Genomic DNA, 21,443 nt, shown 5'->3' with positions numbered 1-21,443 from the left:
ATCTCCAAGAACCCGGGCTGAAGCCAGCCACCATCCTCAAGGAAGGATGGTCGTTTTCTTATTCCTGTTTTCCTTTACTTTCCAAATTCACCATAATGAGCACACTTTACTTTCATGGTTAGAAAAACAGGTGCTCTTTAAATAAACAAAGTTCTCTTGAAGTTTTATAAATTCGTTGGTTCTCAGTAACGCCCTCCTCACCCCTCAGTCAGCGTGGGGTCTTCAGAGAGGACATTGTCCGCCCCCCCCACCCCTGAGTTCAGGACAAGAACTGTGTGCAGGGGACAAATTTGCTGCATGACATAATGCGTGAGTTTGTGCATGTATATAGGTGTGTTTGAAAATGAAAGTCAATATTCTCTGAATCCAAAAATAAATGTATATTCACTGTTAAAAGTTACATACAATACGGGAAGATACAATCCCAAAAGTCAGCTGTTCTGAGATCCCACCCTCTAGAGAGACATTTCATACTTTGATATGTGCACTTTCAGACTTTTTATGTTTCTGTAACTGGAACACACACAAATATACATATGCACACTTATTTTCCCCACGTTTTTATTGTGTTAAAATGCGTTTAACGTTAAATTTACCATCTTCGCCACTTCATTTATTTTTTGGCCACACCACGGGGCTTGCAGGAGCTGTTTCCTGGCCAGGGATCAGACTCCAGCCCTGAAAGCACCACATCCTGGCCACTGGGCCGCCGGGAAGTGCACGTTGTTGTGCAAGTCGCCACCGCCCATCTCCATGACGCTTGGCGTCCGCAAAATGAAGGCCTCTCCCACCAAACAGGAGCTCCTCCCCCGACTCCTCCCAGCCCTTGGAGACCCATCCGACCTGCTCTCTGATCCTGACTGCTTCTAGGGACCTCATATGAGTGAGAGTCCCTGATATGTCTTTTTGCGCTTGGATGGTCTCCCTTAGCATCATGTCCTCAGGGTCCATCCACGCTGTAGCGTACTGTGGAATTTCCCTCCTTTTGAAGGTGGAATCATATCCAATAGTGTGTGCCCATCACCTTTTGCTTATGTGTTCATCCATCTGGAGACACTTCACCTCTTAGCTCTTATGAATTGTGCTGTTCTGAACACAGAAACACAATATCTCAAGACCCCACGTTCAGTTCGTTTGGGTGTATACCTAGAAGTGGAATTGCTGGATCACATGGTAATTCTGTTTCTTTGAGGAACCATCATACTGTGTTCCAGCTGCTGAATCCTTTTACATTCCTGCCATGAGTGCTCAGGGGTCCAGTTTCTCCACATCCCCGCTAGCACTTGTTTATTGCTTTATTTTTTTTAATAGTATCCATCCTTATTGGTGTGGGTTGATATCTTGGGTTTCCCTGATAGCTCAGCTGGTAAAGAATCCGCCTGCAGTGCGGGAGACCTGGGTTTGATCCCTGGGTTGGGAAGATCCCCTGGAGAAGGGAAAGGCTACCCACTCCAGTATTCTAGCCTGGAGAATTCCCTGGACTGTATTAGCCCAAGGAGTCACAGTCAGACACGCCTGAGCGACTTTCACTTTCCATGACAATTAGTGATGTTGAGCATCTTTTCATGTGCTTATTGGCTGTTTGTCCACCTTTAGAGAAATGCCCTTGCAAGCCCTTTCCCATTTTTTCTTAATTTTTAAATTTTTTTATCTTTTAAATTGTGAAAGTATGATAACACATTTACAGGAGACTTTGAAAATACAGAACAAAGTGACATATAGTTCCACTGTATATTACAATTTTTTAAGTAGATAAACTATGATTTTCAGTCAGAGTTTCAATGTCAAACTCTCAAAAATTAATAGAATGAATAGACAGAAAAGTAGAAGGATATAGTAGAGCTGACAGGCACTCTGAACCAATTCAACATAATCAAGGCTCATACAGTTTTCACACAACAGCAGGGTACAAATTCTACTCAGGTTCCCACGGACTGTAAACCTTTGCCCGTTTTTTTAACATGGCTGTTTCTTGTTGAGTTTTAGGAGTTCTCTATATAGTCTAGATTCTAATCTTCTATCAGATGCATGATTTGCAAGTATGTTCTTCCATTCCGGGGGTTTCGTTTTTACTCTGTGAATAGTGTCATTTGATGCACAAAATTTTAAAAAATGTTCATGAAGTCCAATTTGTCTATTTTTTCTTTTGTTACCTGTGCCTTCGGTCATAGCCAAGAAATCACTTTTAAGTCCAATGTTGTGAAGCTTTTTGTCCTGTATTTTCTTCTAAAGGTTGTCTTGTTTTAGGTCTTATGTGTAGGTCAGTCCTTCAGTTTGAGTTGAGTTTTGCATGGTGTGAGGTGAGGTCTAGCTTCATTCTTTCCCATGTGGATACCTGGTTTTCCTGGCACTTTTTTTGTTGAAAAGGCCATCCTCTCTCTAATGGATGGTCCTGGCACCCTTGTCAAAGATGACTTGAACGTGTGTGTGAGCTCCCTGTTCTATTTCTGGGCTCCCTGTTCTATCCCATTGCGCTGTATCTGTCTTTAATGCATTTGCGTATTTTTAAAGATAGAAGTGTGGTCATACTGTGCACACTTTTCACAGCCGGCTTTTAAAAAGCTTAGCAGTATGCTGTTTACATGTCTCCTCGTCGGGACAGAATCTCAGCCGTGCTGAGTCGTGCCGCTCACTGTAGTCCGTGTTCATCCGAGATTCATGTAAGTCATCTGTCGTTGGACTTTCAGGAAGATCCCCCGGAGAAGGAAATGGCACCCACTCCAGTATTCGTGCCTAGAGAATTCCATGGAGAGGCGCCTGGTGGGCTACAGTCCACAGGGTCACAAAGAGACAACTCAGCGACTGGGCACAGACATTCAGGAGGCTTCCACTGAGGCGGTGTCTCTGGTGTGTTATGGGCAACGTTGTCATAATCTTCCCTGATCGGGTTCTATTTAAAGTGCCTGGCACAGGCTAAGTGCTGTGAAAGTATTTGTTAAATAAAATCTGTACAAGCGCCATTATCATTTTCTCAGGATGCATTCTTCGAAGTCGCGTTTCCCGGTTAAAACACGTGTGGTCTGCCTCTCACCTGGATGGACGCCACCCTGAGCTGGGCCTGAGCAGACCCTACGGAGTGGGCAATCCTGTGTCCAGGCCCCGTGTGGCCCTCGGCAGGGCGTGGGGTCTGGATCTTGGCCCCCAGAGCCGCCCTCCTCTCTCCACACCCTCTTTGGATCATGGCTCCAGCACTTGCCAGCGGGGTGACCTGGGCAGATTCCCTGACCTCTTGGTGCCTCCGTTTCCCACCTGGCCTCCAGCGTGGCCGCAGCGTCTGTCCTGCAGGGCAGTGTGTGAGGCCCCCGGCAGCCCAGTCCTGTCTCCTCGATCAGCCAGAGCAGCTGAAGCTCGGGAGAGCCCTGAGGCCATGCCTGTTCTGGAGCACCACTTTGCTTCCGCCAGTCCGTGATGGAACGCGGCCAGGCTGACAGAGGGCACGCTCGTGTGCTCATCCGCTGCACGGGTGGGCCCGGCGGCACTGGATTCCTCTCTGTGTTTTCATTCTTCAGAGCTTAACGGATACTAACCCCTCCTGTCACCTCAGCATGAACACCCTCAGACTGGAAGTTCATTCATATCGTGTTGTTACTGTTTAGTTGCTAAGTCGTGTCTGACTCTCGTGACCCCATGGACCGTAGCCCTTCCAGGCGCCTCCGTCTGTGGGATTTCCCCGGCAAGAACCCTGGAGCGGGTGCCGTTTCCTTCTCCATTCATATTACTGACCTTACTGCTGCATGGAGTCTACCGGGGTTCTCTAAAGGTAAGGGGGGCTGGGCGCTGTCCTGGAGCGCTGGACGCGGAGGGGAGCACTGTGGCAGGAGCTGTCCGGCGTCACCGTCTGTTCCCGGGAGGATGTGGCCAGACCCGCCGCCCCGCTGAGTCTAGGGTTCCTGCTGCGCAAACACAGAGAAGCCGCCCCCCACCGCGTCCTCCCCGGGGCCTCTGAATGGAGCGGCCGGCTGCCTGGAGCATCTCGGAGCCGCTTGAAGAGCTCGCGATCCTGCTTAGAAACGACGGGAGCTGGTCCCTCCCCCTGGATGTAGTCATCGCGTGGTAAATTCCATCTGAAAAGAGGAGCCGAGCGCTTTGCTGAGTCACAGAACCCGGGGAGCTGATTTCACAGGCGCCGCCTGAGCGTCCCGGGGTCAGAGGAAGGTGGAGGAGAGGCCGCGGACCGGAGGGGAGAGGCCGCGGACCGGAGGGGCTCCGGTGTAAGTGCTGGGCTTGGAGCGCTGCGGGGGCTCTGCCGCGTTCAGGTGGGGCTGAGGGCTTTCTGCACGGGTTTCCCCGTGTGAGCTGGCTCCTGCGTTCAGCGTGCACACGGATGTAGCTGCGAAGTTCACGGCGGGCAGAGGGCAGGTAAGTCCTCTTACGTGTGCAAAGGGCATCGGAGGACGTGGGCCCCACCCGCCCTCTGCTCCTGCGGCATCTGGGGGAGCCCTGGGCCCAGGGCGCCGGCTGCTCCTCCTGGACTCTGGGCTGTGGGATCCGTGCTCAGGGCTGGAGCCGGTCTCTCGGCAGCTGTGGGGGTTGGGGTCGGGGCTGGCTGTGTGGCTCCGTGCTGGGTGTGGCGAGCACCCCGGCTCCCTCGTCCTGGGGGTGGGGTGGCCTGAGGGGGGCTCGTGGGCCAGGTTTTTTTTTTTAATAACAGGCATGTTTATGGCTCCCTCCTCACCATCTGTCTGCCTTGTGGAGGGATGGGGTCTTCTCTTTAAAACTTAATCAAGAATCACAGTCTGTCCATCGACATCCTTTCTCCTGCAAGGGACTCAAAGTGTTTGGGGGTGACAGCAGCTTATCACCTGATTTCCAGCACTTTTCCTTGAAAGAAGTGGGTGTTGTTGCGCGTGCCTTGGTCTCTCCAGAGCAGAGAACGTCAGCAGTTGAGTGGAGCTGGTCGGGCTTGGTGGAACGACCGTCACAGGCCAAAACATAAATGATTCTGACACGTGTTGGATTGTGAGCAGGCTTGCTGCGAAGCTGTGTGTGTGGACTGCCGTTGCAAACACTGTTGCCTTTGACTCTGCCACTGGTGCAAAGCCCAGCTCCGAGGTGCAGGTTTGAGGATGCTCGCGGTGGCTCTGGGCCTTTGCCCGGCTGTCCCAGTGCTCCCCGAGTTCCGGCGGGGAGCAGCACCGCAGAGCAAAGCCGGTCACGGCGAGACTTCAGTTCATCTCGATGGCACCACCGACCGGGGTCAGCCTCTGAGCTGCCCTGGGGTCTCAGAAAGTAGGTCGCACCTACCTGGTAGAGGCCAAGGGCCACGTGGGCCGGCGCAGGTGTGTCCGAGCCATCCATCCTCAGCTCTGGGAGGACGCGAGGGCTCACTTATGAAATGCAAATGCCAAACACGTCAGACTGGGTGCTGGGCAGACCCACCACCTGGAGCCCTTACCTGACAACGTGGGACCACGGGGTGCAGCCCTGTGGCTGGGGAGCTGGTGGGGTTGGGAGGGAGGGCGTAGGAAGAGCTCCGCGTCAGCCGCAGACCAGGGACCCCTGCCCTGAGACAGCGGAGCGCCCGCACATGCCCTCGCTGCTGAACGGACTGTGGGCATCCGTTCAGGGCGGTCCCACCTCATCGGGTTTTCGCTGCTCTTTAGACTTCCCAGGTGATGCTGGTGGTAAAGAACCCGCCTGCCAGTGCAGGAGACGTTAGAGACACACGTTCAATTCCTGGGTCCGGAAGGTCCCCTGGAGGAGGGCATGACAACCCACTCTGGTATTCCTGCCTGGAGAATCCCGTGGACAGAGGAGCCTGGCGGGCTACAGTCCTTGGGGTCGCGAGGAGTCGGACATCACTGGGGTGACTGAGCACGCAGCACTGCTCCTTGGCTTCCAGGCGACCGAGCCGGACACAGAGTAGGCGCTGATGCTCATCCTCCACTCAGACCCCGGAGCGGCCTCCTCAGTGAGGGACTGCAAAGCCCGGACTCGGTCACAGCGACAGGACGCTGTTTGGAGGATGTCACCCCGCCTTCCTCCCCGAGCCTGGCGGGCGCGGTTCCTGGCTCAGAGGCCCTGGCTGGGGCCTCCAGCCCACGGCGAGCGGAGCTCCAGAGCCCGGGCCCAGGGCTGGCCTGCACCGTCTGCCCCAGGCCCGCGGTGCTGGGCTGGCGCTTGTCCCTTTGACGCCGCAGGAGGAGGCCACCTCGGGTGGCGCAGCTGACAGGTGGGGGAGGGTCGTGGGGGCCACGCCCGGGCACTGAGCCTGGGGCCAAGGACATGGTCGATGGCAGCCTGGCCTCAGAGGGAAGCCGGGCCCATGCCTGGGGCGGGAAGGCATTCCACGCTGGGACTGTCCCAGGTGGCCTGGGGGCTGGGACTCGACCGGAAGGTCCTGAAGGTTCGAGGCCAAGAGACCCTGTGGGTCCCGGGAACCCCGTGCTCCGCGGCCGGCGGCTCTGACGTTGAGCTGCCCCCTGCTCCCTGCTGGCTGAGCGTGGCCCCCGGTTCGGGTGTCTCTGCCTCTGCCGGGACTCTGCCGGCGGGTGCTGGGTCTGCCCACCGTGGCTTTGGCTCCGAGGAGCCGCCTGGGTCTTCCTGCGCGTGGAGAGCTCCGTGCGAGCCCAGCGGTGGCGGGGCTGAGGGGACGGGGCCTGGGAGGAGGCTGGGCAGCACCCTCAGGAGACTTTCCCCAGGCCCCCCACAGTCCACTGCTGGATGTCGCCCATCACGCCCACACTGAGGGCTGACCTTTCTGTGGCTCCTCCGCCTTTTGGAGATGGACTGTGTGCAGGACGCGATGCACTATTCCTAAAGCACCAGGGGACGTTTGTCAGGGTCTCACACATTCCGTCTGAGGTTCGTCTGAGGGCAGGCCCCAGAGCGGCAGCTGATACAGGCGTCTCAGGGTTTTATTAAACAGCAGCCTTGACTGTGCCCTGCTCTGGTCTCAGGGCGGGACAGAGGCACCTGCGGGCGGCCCCAGCTCCCTCACCCACAGCTCCATGGGGCCGGGAGTGCAGTGCTGGCCATCACCTGCCAGTCCCTGAGGAGGGGAGGCCCCCGTCTTCTCGTTTGCTTATTTGCTGTCTATTCACTCCTTTGGAGAAACTGAAAAGTGAAAGTGAAAGTCACCCAGTCATGTCTGACTCTATGACCCCATGGACAATATGGTCCGTGGAATTCTCCAGGCCAGAATACTGGAGTGGGTAGCCTTTTCCTTTCTCCAGGGGATCTTCCCAACCCAGGGATCGAACCCAGGTCTCCCGCATTGCAGGAGGATGGTTCACCAGCTGAGCCACGAGGGAAGCCCAAGAATACTGGAGTGGGTAGCCTACCCCTTCTCCAGCAGATCTTCCCGACCCAGGAATCTACCCTGGGTCTCCTGCATTGCAGGCAGATTCTTAACTGAGCTATCAGGGAAGCGCTTTGGTGACAGGTGTTTAAAATCATTTGCTAGTTTTTAAATTGGATTATTTGTCTTCTTATTAAAGAATTTTGAAATGTAAAAAATATATATATTCTGAAGACAAGACCTTTATCAGATGTGTATTTTGTAAATATGTTCTCCCAGCCTTGGCTTGTCTTTTCATTTTCTTAACCATACCTTGCAAAGACAAATTTTACATTTTTATGAAGTCTAATTTGTCAACATTTTCTTATATGATATTTGTGCTTTTTTTGCTAAGAATGTTTTTGTCTCATCCAAGATTCATGGAAATTTTTATCTATTTTCACCTGGAAATTCTATAGTTTTAGTTTCACATTAGTTCCATGATTTATTTCTACTAGGTTTCCAAACATGAATTGAGCTGTGGGGTTGTGTGGTTTTTTCCCCTTTTCTGTTTGTTTTTGGCATATAGAGGCATAACTGCTCTAGCACCATTTGTTCAAAAGACTGTCTTTTCTCCACTGAATTTTCTCGTACCTTTTGTCAAACACTAACTGGCCAGATAATACATGGGGCTCTTTTTCGGTTCTGCTCCACTGATCTTGTGTCTTTGCATCATACGTTACTTATACATCACATCATTTAATATTATATGTGTACATATATACCTATATGGGGCCTCCAGGTGGCTCTAGGTAAAGAACCTGCCTGCCAGTGAAGGAGACACAAGAGACTCGGGTTCGATCCCTGGGTGAGGAAGGTCCCATGGAGGAGGGCATGGCAACCCACTCCAGTGTTCCTGCCTGGAGAATCCCATGGACAGAGGAGCCTCTCAGGGTGCAGTCCAAAAGGTCGCAAAGAGTTGGACACACCTGAGCATACGACATATACACATATATGACATCATATATTATGCATGTATCGCTAGAGTTTTATTCTAAGCTGAAAGTCCTGGTGATGATTTCCAACTCCAAATCTGTTATTTTCCAAAATTACCTGTTAGATTTTCCCGAACTGCAAATTTAGATCATTTGCTTTTTCCATATCTGTTTTAGAAACAGCTTTTCAGTTTTTACAAAACAAAGTCCATTGGAATTCTGAGGTTGCATTTGACGTCTATTTCAATTTGGGGGAAATTAACATAACAATATTAAGTTTTGTGATCCAGGAACAGTGTATCTCTCCATTTAGATCTTTAACTTTCTCTCATGAATGTCTTGGGGCTTTAAATGTATAAATATTGTAACTATTTTGTCTGATTCCTAAGTTTTCTGTCTGGTAGTTGCAACAGCGGAGCATCTCTGAATCTAGTTCTGATTGCTGTGTTTGTCAACAATGGATTGTTTTCCTTGCTTTTTTCTGATCTCATAATTTCTTGTTGAATGTCCGGCGTTGTCTGTGGAAGAACAGTGGAGCCTGAGGGAACATATATGCCAGAAATGGGCACCTGTCTCCGTGGGTTGGAGTGTGGGTTTGAGGGACCCCGGCAGCAGGGAAGTGGGTCAGGGGGTGTTACCCTCCAGCCGTGAGGCCTCGCGCTGCCGGGCAGCGTGGGGCCCGGGGCCAGGAGGGGAGTTCCTGTGTGTTCCTGCTCTGCCCTTGCTGCCTGGTGCTGCACCCACTGGCATCTTGGAAGGGTCTCGCTCTGAAGCGGGGCTCCTGGCCCAGCCCTGGGCTGCTGCTGCTTGTACCCGTGCAGGCTTGTCTGGGGGACGGGGCCTCGTTCTTCTGGTCCAGCCTGAGGAGTCGAGGCCCGTGTGCCTGGACTCGAGGGGCTCTTCTCAGCCTTCCCGCCCCTTCCCCAGCCCCCAGCTCTGCTTCTCGTCCCTGCAGGACCCTGACCTCCAGGGCCTCCGTCTCCCCCTGCCCAGGGCAGGGTCTTCTCCTCCTGCCCGGGCCGTGGGAGCAGGGGTCTCCTCCCTGTGGCCCTGAGGACAGGAGGGTTTGCTGGTCTTCTCCCAGTGGCCGAGGTGTTCGCTGCGCCTGTGAGAAGGGGCTGGGGGTGGGGCGGCCTCTCCAGCCTCCGTCCTCCCTCCGCCTGCCTCACATCTGGGTCCAGCGACCCCAGGCTGGTGTGCTGCCCTGTCCAGCCCACAGAGACGAGCTGCGGTTGGGGCTGAGTTCCTCCCCTGAGCCCTGCCCACGGTGAGCCAGCTCAGACGCCCGGTTCCCCCTGGACCGGCTTGTCACCCTTTGCTTCTCTTGGGACCTGACTCTTCCTGGGCCCAAAGAAACACATGATTTGGCAGATTATGTGGCTCTTTGTCATTTTTCAGGACAGAAGGGACATTTTCTCATGACTTTCCACATCTTAAGCAGAGGCAATTTTCTCCTATGTTTTAAAAATCACTTTTCTTTCCTTTTTTGCAAATTATGTCTTTTGATAGTTACCTATTTATCTGGTGAGATGTTAGTGTTACTGTTGAGTTTCACAGTCTCCTAATATAGTAAAGACACTAGCTTTGTTGTATTTACTGTGAACGATGTTTCCACTTGTTTTTAGCTTATGGTGGAATCTATTGATCTTGCCTCCTGTGGGTTCTTTTTATCCCCTTTAAGCCTAAAAAAATCCTCTCTCCAGAGACTTCAGAAATGCTTCTTTCTGCATCTCCCCAATAGTTTTTGTGATTTGATTTTTTGCCCTTAATTCTCTTAATCCACTTAGAATTTCATGTCAGAAGGGCATGTTCCACAACTTTATTTCTCATTCACGACCAGCCGGCTAATCACCCCAGTGCTCTTGAATGGTCCTCTCCCCTTGCTGGTGAACATGATGTATTCTATCCTTAGACGTAACATGGGGCCTCTTTCTGAGCCGTGTGATCTTCTTCACTCGTCTGGCCATTCATAAGGCTGGGTGTTTCCTGCTTAGTAAAACTGCGTGATTTAGACTAAAGAGACGGTTTTCCCGTTATGGAAGCATTTGCCTCGTCTCTCCCAGGCCCATTTCAAGCTGGTCCGGGGCAGATCAGTCAGAACCATCAGCCCGTGGTGGCGGGATCTGTCTCTCGCTCTGGGATCCGTGAGGCCTCTGCAGGGCCTTGGTGAAGGCGGGCGCGGAACATGGCCAGCCCTCTGCCCTGGGGCCTGAGCCAGGTGTCTTCTGGCAGGTCCTCCCAGAACATCCTCCTCTTCCTTGCAGTCCCTGCTCCCCTCCAAGGCCCGGGCCCTTCCCTCCTGGGCAGCCTGCCCTGGGCTTTCGGAAACTCTGGGCACCCTCCCTGGGACCGTCCAGGCTCAGCGCCCAGGGCGGGGTCAGGACAGGGGCCCCCAGCAGGCCCAGGCGCAGTGATGCACCCGTGATGCCTGCAGGCCCGCTGGTTTGGCTGTGCAGCGGCGGGTTTGGTGGTCTTCGAGCAGTGACCCCTGCACCAGCTGTGCACACTTAGAAGGCTTTCCAGGGTGGGGGGCTGCCCACAGCACCCACCTCACCTCCCAGCCCCCTGCAAAGCAAGGCAGACCCCACAGACCCAGGGAGGAGAGGAAGCTTTAACTAAAGCACTCAGACCGCCAGCCCCCTTCAGCTTATTCAGAGATGCATTTCTCATACAATTTTACTTCTTAATAATTTATCAGAATCTGTAATATATTTGTACTATTTGAACTAGTTATAGAGCAATGATAATTGCAATGATAACTCAACCTGGAAGACATTTTTATAACTCAGCACTGAAGGTCACAGTAAAAACTGTGAATTTCCATTTACATACATTTTCTTGTCCTGTAGAGACGTGATAGGGTGATCAATGGAAGGTCTTCAATCAAAAACAAAGCATCCTGTTGGGGGTAATATATAACCTTATTCTGTGTGGTTGGTAGAATTTCAAAGGGAAGAGGGATAATGTCAAGATTTTATGAAAGAAGAGGCTATTGACATATTTTTGAAACAAATGACAGTGGGTTTCAAATCATTGTTCTTCTTTGGATAACTTTTGCTGCTATGTTTGAAGTTTATGAACCTTTCCTTTGGGATGGGTAATTCTGTTGTTAATACCACACACTGTATTTTCTTGTCTCAGACATGGTATTTTAATCTCTTTATTATTGATGTGGGTCTTTGGAATTTATTCTGTGTCTCTTCTTGACAGGCTGCTGTTTCCCCTATGTTGCAGAAATTGTGGTTTTTTGAGTTCTGGCGGCTCTGACGTCCTGGTCTGCTAATCCTCACATGTGCCTCGCGCCTGCATTTCTCTCTGTCGGGGTTCTTCTCCTCTCATTAGGAATCCCATTTCCCCACTTCTTTGCGGGTCTGGAAATGTTTGATTGAATGCCAGACATTGTGATTTTATATTGTTGGGCTGAATTCTTTGTATTCTTTTAAATGTATTTGAGCATCGTTCTGGGCATGGTTGAGTCACTCTGGAAGAGTTTGTTGCTTTTGAGGCATCCCTTTGACCTTCCCGAGTCAGAAACACGGAGTGACTTTCAGGCTTGGACAGTTTGGCTCAGTCCAGAAGTCACCCTTCTGGGGTTTCTCCTGCTGCCTCTGGTCACAAGCCCCCAAGGGACCCCACCAGGCCACGTGGTGCTGCCTACCATGGGTGGGGGGCAGGCCTGGAGCCAGCTCTCCTCGGGGGACACACCCCCTCCAGGTCCGGTTTCCTCATCTGAACAACCGGGGCTTTGGCTGGTGATCCCGAGAGTCTTTCTTAGAAATCTGGTTGTTAGATGTCTCCATTTTTAAACGCTGACTGGCCGGGTGACAGGTTTGGCAGAAGCAGAGCTGTGCATAAAGCCAGGTCTGCTCTTTTCAAAACTCTGGCACTGACCCCCGAGGAGGCTCAGTGGTTCACTTTGCAAAGGCGTAGCTGCTGCAGCCCCTGTGTCTCAGGAGGGGCGTCCTCCCAGGACTGAGTCAGCGTGGCCCACACAGCACGCGTCTCCCAGAGCCGCTCACTCAAGGGCGGTGCTGGGGACCCTTTGCTCAAACAGGTGGGTGGTGTCTGCCATCATTTATTTATTCCTTTAAATTTGGCCACTCGGTACACGGTTTGCAGGATCTTAGTCCTCCAACCAGGGATTGAACCTGGGCCCTTGGCAGTGAAGCCATGGAGTCCTAACCCCTGGACCTGCAGGGGATTCCCTACCATCACTTAGTATAGTGTCTGTCTTTGATCCTGAGACTTGAGCTAGCGAATTTTAAATCATGCTTATGATTTAAATTCCAACTGAAAGAGTAGTAAATACAAGTCTAAGATTTTTTTTCTGTGATCAAAAAGTTGTGGCCTTCTGCCTCCAGAAGACAGAGCAGACATACTTATCCCTGTTCCTCCCATTAGTACAATAAAATCTCTGGACTCTGGTCTAAAACAAACAGAAAGAGACGGAAAGGTGGGGTGAAGAATGTAGGGCAACTAGGGACCTTAAGACCCAGGAAGACACGGCCGTGAGCTCCCTGGGTTTGCTCCCAGGGTTGGAGTTGAAGAGGCCAGCAAGTCAGATGGACGCACGGGCACAGACAGAAGCAGCCCCAAGGAAAGCCCGCCCTCTCTGGCTGGAGGGCCAGCAGCAGACAGCTCGCTGGGGACGCACAGATGGCAGACGAGCGCGTGACGATGGTTACCAGTGGTGATGAGGGGAATGCAGATTAAAGCCACAGCGAGACATGAATCGTCCCAAAGTTTTCCTGGGTCACTCCCCCAAGGCAGCAGGAGAAATAAGCTAGTGCGAGCTAATCAAACATACAAGCTTTTGCACAGCAAAAGAAACCATAAACAGAGGAAGTATTTGCAGACAACACAACCAAGAGCTTAAGTTCCAAAATATCAAACAGCACATACAACTCTACAAAACAGCAAAAAATAAACAACCCAACCAAACTATGGGCAGAAGACTTAAATGGACATTTCTCCTAAGACATACAGATGGCCAGTAGGCACATGAAAAGATGCTCAATATCACTAATTATTAGAGAAAAGCAAATCAAAACCACAATGAGGTATCACCTCACACTGATCAGAATGGCCGTCATCAAAGTCTACAAACAATAAATGCTAAAGAGTGTGGAAAAAAGGCAACCCTCCTACACTGTCGGGGGGATGTAAATTAGCACAGCCACAATGGAAAACAGTGTGGAGATTCATCAGAAAGCTAAAAATAGAATTACCATATGATCCAACAATCCCACTCCTGGACGTACATCTGGACAAAACTATAATCCAAAAGACGCATGCACCCCAGTGTTCATAGCAGGACTGTTCACAGTAGTCAACACGTGGGATCTACCTAAGTGCCCCTCAGCAGATGAACAGATAGAGAAGATGTGGTGCATACATACAATGGAATATTACTCAACCATAAAACAGAAGAAAATCATGCCATTTGCAGCAAACAGATGGACTGACATTATCACAGTAAATGAAGTAAGTTAGAAAAAGACAAAAAGCAACATGATATCTCTTATATGATATCTCTTTATCTCAGTATAAAATATGGAGTAAATGAACTTATCTAAGAAACAGAAACAGACTCACAAACAGCAAGAAAAAGCTGGTTGTTTCCAAGGGGGCGGAGAGGAGGGACAGGCTGGGAGTCTGGGATTAGCAAACGCAAACTATTCAATGTAGAATGGATAAATAACGAGGTCCTACTGTAGAGCACAGTGAACTACATTCAATATCCTCCAATAAACCATAATGCAAAAGAATATGAAAAAGAATGTATATATATATTTTTAAAAATATATATATAAAACTGAGTCACTTTGCTTACAGCAGAAATTAACACAACATTGTAAATCAACTATACTTCAGTTTAAAAAGTAGGTTAAAAGAAATGAAACCACAATGAGATACCATTTATCAGAATGGCTAAAATAAAAAAAGCAGCAACTCTAAATGTGGCGAGGATGCTGGGAAACTGGATCCCTCACGCGCTGGTGGTGGGCGGGTCACAGGGCGCAGCCTCTCTGCAAAGCGGTTTGCCATTTCTTAAATAACTACACGTTCAACTGGGTCTGACCGGAATTGCACTTCTAGGCATTTGTGTCAGAGGAACGAAGACTTAGGTTCACACAACCACCTGGACATGAACATTTATGGCAGCATGATCTGTAATAACCAACCAGTTGTCCTTCAGTGGGTGAGGGGATAATGTGTGCACACTGTGAGTATTACACCCTCAGCAGTTAACGCGAATGAATGTGAACTCTGCGCACACGACTTGGATGGAGCTCCAGAATTACGTTGAGTGAAGCACGCTGATTCCAAAAGGCCCTGTGCTATGTGACTTCATTTCTGTAACATTCTTGAAATGACAAGGTTATAGAAATGCACGGCAGATTTGTGGTTGCCAGGGGCTGAGGCAGGGATAAAGGTGGGGGCGGAGATGGAGACACGATGGTCTCTTTGCTGACGTGCCGGAAGCCAGCGCCTTAGTCACGATTCGTAGTGTCTCAGGATGCCTCCCCTGTGGGAACTGCACGGGAGTGCGCGGGCTCTCTCTGTATCGGCTCACACGGCTGCATCTGAATCAATACTCGTCTCCAAGTTTATTAGGAATAAGTCACAGCACCTCTAGGAAAGCCCAGCCTTTAACTCACTCACAGGTGAGTCAAAGCTGCTGCCTAAATCACACACGTCTCCTTTCAGCACAAAGGGACGGTGTGGTAGATTCAGTTCTGTAGACTAGGAGTGGTGAGTCACGGCCAACTTGATGGATCAAAATACGGGTGTGTTGAAGTCAGGGCAGAGGCCTTGCGGATGAGAACCTCAGGCGTCGTGAGAAGGCCAGTGTCTTCTCCATCAGAGGACTTTTGCTGTCTGGTGTGACGGTCACCATGGGGGGATGTCCCACACTGGAGAAGCCCCGCTCTCGGGCTCAGGTGGGCTGACCTTCTTACTGGGCCGGTGGTCGCCCGCCCAGAGCCCCGTCTGGCTCTTCCTCTCCCGTGACCTCCGGCCCCACCAGGGACATTTGGGGTGAGGGGGCTCCCTCCCCAGAGCTCCTCCCCTGGAGCTGGATCCCCTCCCTGCTGATGACCAGGAGCAGTGTCTCCACCCGCTGGATGGACCCCTGGGCCTTCTTCCTCCTGGAGAGCCTGGACCTGCTTAATAGGCTTTCTTGGGTGAGGCTCATGCTTTGGGGACTTGAGAACAGCCTTCTAGAAACCTCTGGGAGGTCTTGTGCCTGGTGGGCGGACAGGGAAAGGGGACCACCCGGCTGTGTGCAGCCCTGCCCTCCAGGCCAGGCGGGCCGCGCCCAGCTCCTCCCACTCTCCACAGCCGCTCTCGCCAGAACCCCGGGAGTAAACTGGAAAGTTCCCTTTCCTTCCTTCCTGTCAAAGGCCGCCACCCCATTTTCTTCAAACTCTACTTCTGACAGGGTGTGCACAATGTCAGCACACATGTGACTTCTTTGAGAACGCTATGGTTAGAAATACAGGTCACAGCCCAAACCCTCAAGAATTCTAATCTCTCTCCAGAGACTCATTAAAACACTGCATGTTATTCTAAGGGTCGAGTCAGCCGAGCGAAGTCAAACGAGCCCGATACGCACAGGTTTCATTGGATTTGCAGCTAGAGTCTTGCCGTTACCAGTGAGGGCCTTGCCAAAGGAGTGCGCCAGCCTGACGGCTTCCGGGTCTTGTCCAGTAGGACGTGTGTCCCTCCGCGCAGATGCTCTATGCTGTGAGTTTTCCGCGCAGATGCTCTGTGCTGTGAGTTTGCTGAAAGACCGTGCTCCGGAGCTAGCGTGTCTGAAGTTCGGGGGGGGGCGGGGGTGGTGGTGTGGAGGGAGGTGCCTTGGAACAACCGCCACCCAGGTCTGAGCTCCCCGAAGCCTACAGCCCGCATGACTGGCCACCTCTGTCACGGCTGGACCTTCCCCCTCCTCCGGGCGTTTGTCCGATGGCCTGTACTTAGGGGGTCCCTGTGGGATATGACAGGGAGCATCCCCCCTCGCCCCCGTCATAGCCTTGGGTTTGCACAGAACTAACCAGACCAGAAGCATCAAATGCAGCCTTTGCTGGCTGTGGGTCAGCCCCTTAACCCAGAGAGCATCCATGCCAACGTGACCGGCTCTGCAAGGTCGAAGCCTCTTTGTGACCCTGCTCACTCACCCCTTGCTGGGGCATCACCCTGGTGACGCCTGTGTGTTGGCGGTTTCCTTCTACCTGCTCGCTGGGGGCGGCACACCAGCCCACGGGCTCCACGTGGAGAAAGCTGGATGGAAGCCGGCCGGATGGAGGTGGGGCGAGGTGTACAGACCGGCCTCCAAGGTGACCGAACCGCGGCGCCAACACGCCCTGGGCCGTGCACTGTGTCTCGTTTTAAACCCTCTGAACACAAAACAACTCACTCAGAAAGACCCAAGGGGCGCTCTTCTGCTTGATTTATTACCTCCTCGGAGACCCTGAGACTTCCCTGGCGGCTCAGATGGTAAAGCGTCTGCCTACAATGCAGAAGACCCGGGTTCAATCCCTGGGTCTGGAAGATCTCCTGGAGAAGGAAATGGCAACCCACTCCAGTATTCTTGCCTGGAAAATCCCATGGATGGAAGAGCCTGGTAGGCTACAGTCCATGGGGACGCAAAGAGTCGGACACCACCCAGCGACTTCACTTTCACGGAGACCCTGAGAGGGGGGTGGGCAGACTGCACTATCGACCTGATCATTTAAGGACTTCCAACCAAAGCGGGGTGCACATGGTTGGCCGGGGCCTCATGTGGGTGCTGGTCTGGAGCGGGGAGAGTGAGAGGACCTGGCAAGATGCCCGCCCTCCTCCCACACCCTGGGCTTCCTGGACATGCCAGCTGCGGAGGATCTGATCCAACCTCATGATCCAGGTGCCGGCACCACGAGGCAGGCTCTGGCCACGCACGAACCGCGTGCGGAGGTGCTCACTTGCGTCCTCAGCGCGGGGCTGCCTCCGGGTTGCACCCCAGGGCCCGGTCAGAGTCACCCCGCCCCCTCCCACCAGCACCTCCACCCTGGCCTCGAGCCTCATGAACAGGCGCCCCAGGCTTGACTCTGACTCTGGGTCTGTTCTGCACTGAGGTTCAGATGGTGTGGGCGGTGGCTCCACGCGGAAGGACGCTTCCATGCACCTGGCGAGGCCCGCTCCGACCCAGCCCTGCTCCCAGGGGGCTGGGCCTTCCCCGGAGACGGAGGGCCTGCCCTGCGCTGGGCCCTTAGTGAGGCCAGCCGGAGGGGGTCAAGCTAGGAAGACGAGTGCAGGGCTGCACCGGGGAAGGGGTGGGTGCTGGGAGAGCGGGTCCGAGGGCGGGCAGGCGGTGGGGAGGTGGGGCGGGGGGCGGGGCGCCCCTGTGCTCCTGAACCGCAGGTCTCGGACGGCGGAGGGCGGGCAGGTGGGGGGTGCGGGGCGCCCCTGAACCGCAGGCCTCCAGCTGCTGCTGTGCCCCTCCCCCACCCCGACCACTCACCCCCGGGCTCTGTGCCCTGCCGTCCCTGCAGGATCCGTGAGGGGCCGTCCGGGATGGGCAGCTTGGACTTCAGAGGCGGGCCGGAGGGTCTCGACCACAGGAGACCCTCAGGGAGAGCGGAGGGGCCGACCCCGCCGGCTTCAGTCCCCGCACTGACTCGGGCCACCCCGGGAGCGGTCCGAGGGCCCCGTCCAGCAGGCGCCCCTGGGGTCCTGCTCAAGCCTGCACCCCACTGGCCAAGCTCGGGGCTCTGCAGAGTGCGCCACAGCCCCGGGCACCATCCAGGTTGCCGCGTGGGGCCCAGAGCCCCTGGTATACCGAGGGGGAGGCTCCGCGGTGCCGGGTGAGACCGCGCGCTCCCAAGGCCTCTGTCTGCCCTCCACCCGCCCCGTCCATCTCCCGGGTGACAGGAAGGACGTGGGAGGGTGACGGCGTCCGGGAGACGAGGCGACCGCGGCATCTGGCACTTCACCGGGTGTGGGTGTATGTGCGCCAGGCCGCGGGTGCAGAGGAGCACGTGACATGGGCCAGGGGCCCCGGGGCCCCGGGACACTCGCAGCCTCCGTGTCACTGGTGTGGGCTCCGTCTCCTTGGATGTGGGCGGAGCCGGGGGCGGCGCTCCAGCCAAAGGCTCAACGCGCATGCGCTCAATGCAAGTAGGGCGTGGGGAAGGGGAGACCCCCCAAGCTGCTCCCCGGGAATCATCCCGTCAAGCGCCCCTTAGGGCACACCCCGGGGGGCAGGCAGGGCCCTGGAGTCCCTGCCCCGGGTATGGACAGGTGGGACACCCCGCACGCTCCCAGCGGGCTTTGGGGAGAGTTCGTCTGTCCACACTCATTTCCATAAATAGTGAGGTCAGCACACTTACTGTTTGTGCCCAAATGCATGCTGGAGAAAGGCAGGATCTCGCCTTTAGGGAGCTGCCGGGCAGGGGCTCGAGGCCTGTTACTGCATCGAACGAAAGCTCTTGGTGCCGGGAGGCCAGGGCCTGGATAGAAGCTGCTCAGCGCCCCGGGGTCCAGGCGGCAGGCAGGGGCCCCAGGCAGCCTGACCCATGCTGTCCGTGTGAGCCTGTGGGAGGAAATGCGGGGGAATGTGTTTGGACGAGCCAGCGGCTGGGTGGGCCGGGCCGGCTGTGTGTTGGGGGGGCTGCTGCCGTCCAGTGTGGGCACCGCCCGGGCCTCTCCCTCAGCTCACCCTGCCCTTCCTCTCCTCTCAGATGGACGGTGAGGCTGCCTCTCTGTCCAGGAAAGGCCTGTGTAGTTTCATTTTAAAATAAGTAAAACATTACACTCCAGTTTTCAGAAAACATTGAGGAAGTGCCCACTGGGGTGGACGGCAGCTGGTGAGTGTCACAGGGGCTCGGAATTCCCTGTGATCTGAGGCGGACACACGACCACGGGGGTTTCCGGGGCCGGGGAGGTGGTCTGGTTGCTGTTGCTTGAAGGCAGCTGCAGAGAACAGACCACAGATGGTCACAGGGGTCCTAGGGAGGGTGGCCAGGCGGCTGCGTCTTGGTCCAGGAGACGCTGGACCTGGGGATGCTGCAGGGCAAGCGTGCGGCTAGGTCCCTGCTCACAGAAGGCTGAGTCCCCCACCCGGAGCTCCAGGCCAGTAGGAACCCATGGTCCTGCAGGGCTCCCAGACCTGGCCTGGAAGGGCCTCAGCAGTGTACCGGGCGGGTGTCTAAGCACAGCATGGAGGCCCTGGGGACACCTGGGGACTCTTTGGTGTCTCTGTGCAGGCGAGGAGACCGGCGCGGGGGGCCCAGGCAGCGAGGGGGGCAGGACCTGGAACCCCTCCGCCTTTTAATCCAGGCAAAGCTAGTGGACTCTCCCAGTCTCACACCGGGTGCTGGGCGCTGGGACACCGGGGAGTGGGGGCGGCCCCAGGCCTGGGCCAGCGGGTTCAGGCATCCAGGCTGGGTGATGGGTGAACAAGCCAGTGTGGGGCCTGGTGCCCGAGGGATCCAGAGTGCCCGTGGGCCCGCCGAGTCGGCTCGGTCTCCTGGGCTGAGGGTGCAACCTCTTCCGAGCTGGTTCACGGGCCCCAGGGGTCCCGGCCGCCACTCCGTTAGTGTCAGGGAAGCTCGTGTTTCAAACCCGCTCCTGCCATCCGTCTGCCACACACCCTGTGAGAAGTTGGGCCCTAACTTTGGTCCCAGGGTCTTACTACAAAGGGGCCAAGAATAAACATGTACTGATCGCCGGTTACCCGAGAGGCGGAGGAAATGTGCTTCCATAGAGAGGAGGCCCATGGGGTGCCGGCGGAGGGCAGGCGGCCCCTGCGATGGGCCATCCGGGGTCAAGCGGAGGGCAGGCAGCCCCTGCGATGGACCATCGGGGGTCGGGCGGAGGGCAGGCGGCCCCCGCGGTCTGTGGCGCGTTGCACAGTCCGGCCGCAGACTCGGGCCCGCAGATGTATCCCCGCCCACCCTGCTCCTGGGCCCCCCAGGCCCCGTGCAATCTGCTCACAGTGTGCTTTCCCTCAGGTGAGTGAGAAGATGTAGAGGGGCCGCAGGCAAGCGATCGGCCCAGACGCGCGGCTGCCCCTCGGGCCACCCTCACCATGTCCAAAAAGGGCGCAGGCGGCCGGAGCAAGGGGGACAGGGCGGAGGTCCTCGCCGCGCTGCAGGCCGCCAACGAGGACCTGCGGGCCAAGCTCACCGAGATCCAGATTGAGCTGCAGCAGGAGAAGAGCAAGGTGGGCACCCCCACCCCGCTCCCGCCCCGCCCCGCCCCGCCCCCACCCCGCTCCCGCCACGCCCCCACCCGGCTCCGCCCCGCCCCAGCCCCACCCCGCCTGCGTTGGTTTCTCCTTTTGCTGAGTGTCCTAGAAGGTAAGTGAGACTTCCGCCGTTTGGGCTGAAGCCGTCCGGAGGGCAGGAGCCCCCACCCCCCGCCCCCCACGGCCGTGCCCCCTCCTTGGCGGATTCGTTTGAGAGGTGCTGGTTTCAGCCTTTGAGCAGGCAGGTTTCCGGACACCCGTGCGTCTGCCCTCTTGCTTCCAGGGTCGGCGCCTGCTGGGTGCCACCCACGAGGCTTGACTCTGTTTTCAACCCGTGTTTTAACGAGACCTTCCCTAACAGACGGTAGCGCCCCTCTCTGCAAGAACACGCAGCCTTTCCGAACGCCGCGCTCGGTGTCCGCCGCCGCGGAGTGTGGCTGCGGGCCGACCGCGTCTCGCTGTGCCGCAGGTCGGCCGGGTGGAGAGGGAGAAGAACCAGGAACTCAGGCAGGCGCGGGAGCACGAGCAGCACAAGAGCGCCGTCCTGCTCACCGAGCTGCGGACCAAGCTCCACGAGGAGAAGATGAAGGAGCTCCAGGCGCTGCGGGAGGCGCTGCTGCGCCAGCACGAGGCCGAGCTGCTGCGCGTCATCCGGACCAAGGACAGCGAGAACCAGCGGCTGCAGGCGCTGCTGCACGCCGTGCGCGACGGCGGCCCGGACCGGGCGCGCACCGTGCTGCTGTCCGAGGCCAAGGAGGAGGCCAAGAAGGGCTTCGAGGTGGAGAAGGTGAAGATGCAGCAGGAGATCTCGGAGCTGAAGGGCGCCAAGAGGCAGGTGGAGGAGGCGCTGACCCTGGTCATCCGCGCCGACAAGATCAAGGCCGCGGAGATCAGGAGCGTGTACCACCTGCACCAGGAGGAGATCTCCCGCATCAAGAAGGAGTGCGAGCGCGAGATCCGCCGGCTGGTACGCGCGGCGGGGGCGGGGCTGGAGAGGGGG

At 55.3% G+C, this 21,443-nt stretch overlaps 1 protein-coding gene across 20 annotated transcripts in view; it reads left to right on the top strand.

Moving 5' to 3' along the window:
* JAKMIP3 (Janus kinase and microtubule interacting protein 3) overlaps nucleotides 1-21,443 on the top strand; it is a 90,874-nt gene that overhangs the window by 17,869 nt on the left and 51,562 nt on the right. For 15 of the 20 annotated variants that reach the window (XM_043475181.1, XM_043475180.1, XM_043475182.1 and 12 more), the window contains exons 1-3: nucleotides 1,467-4,359; nucleotides 20,208-20,419; nucleotides 20,913-21,410. In XM_043475181.1, the coding sequence (XP_043331116.1) occupies nucleotides 20,285-20,419; nucleotides 20,913-21,410 (633 nt within the window). In that variant the 5' untranslated portion in view covers nucleotides 1,467-4,359; nucleotides 20,208-20,284. Of the gene's footprint in view, nucleotides 1-1,466; nucleotides 4,360-20,207; nucleotides 20,420-20,912; nucleotides 21,411-21,443 lie in introns of those variants that run through there. The other 5 variants (XM_043475169.1, XM_043475166.1, XM_043475170.1 and 2 more) reach the window with 2 other exon arrangements.

The sequence above is a fragment of the Cervus canadensis genome, chromosome 8 (genome assembly GCF_019320065.1).
Source record: "Cervus canadensis isolate Bull #8, Minnesota chromosome 8, ASM1932006v1, whole genome shotgun sequence".
In the NCBI taxonomy this organism is placed as follows: domain Eukaryota; kingdom Metazoa; phylum Chordata; class Mammalia; order Artiodactyla; family Cervidae; genus Cervus; species Cervus canadensis.
The sequence above is the reverse complement of the archived record's forward strand: the minus strand, read 5'-3'. Positions and strand labels throughout refer to the sequence as shown.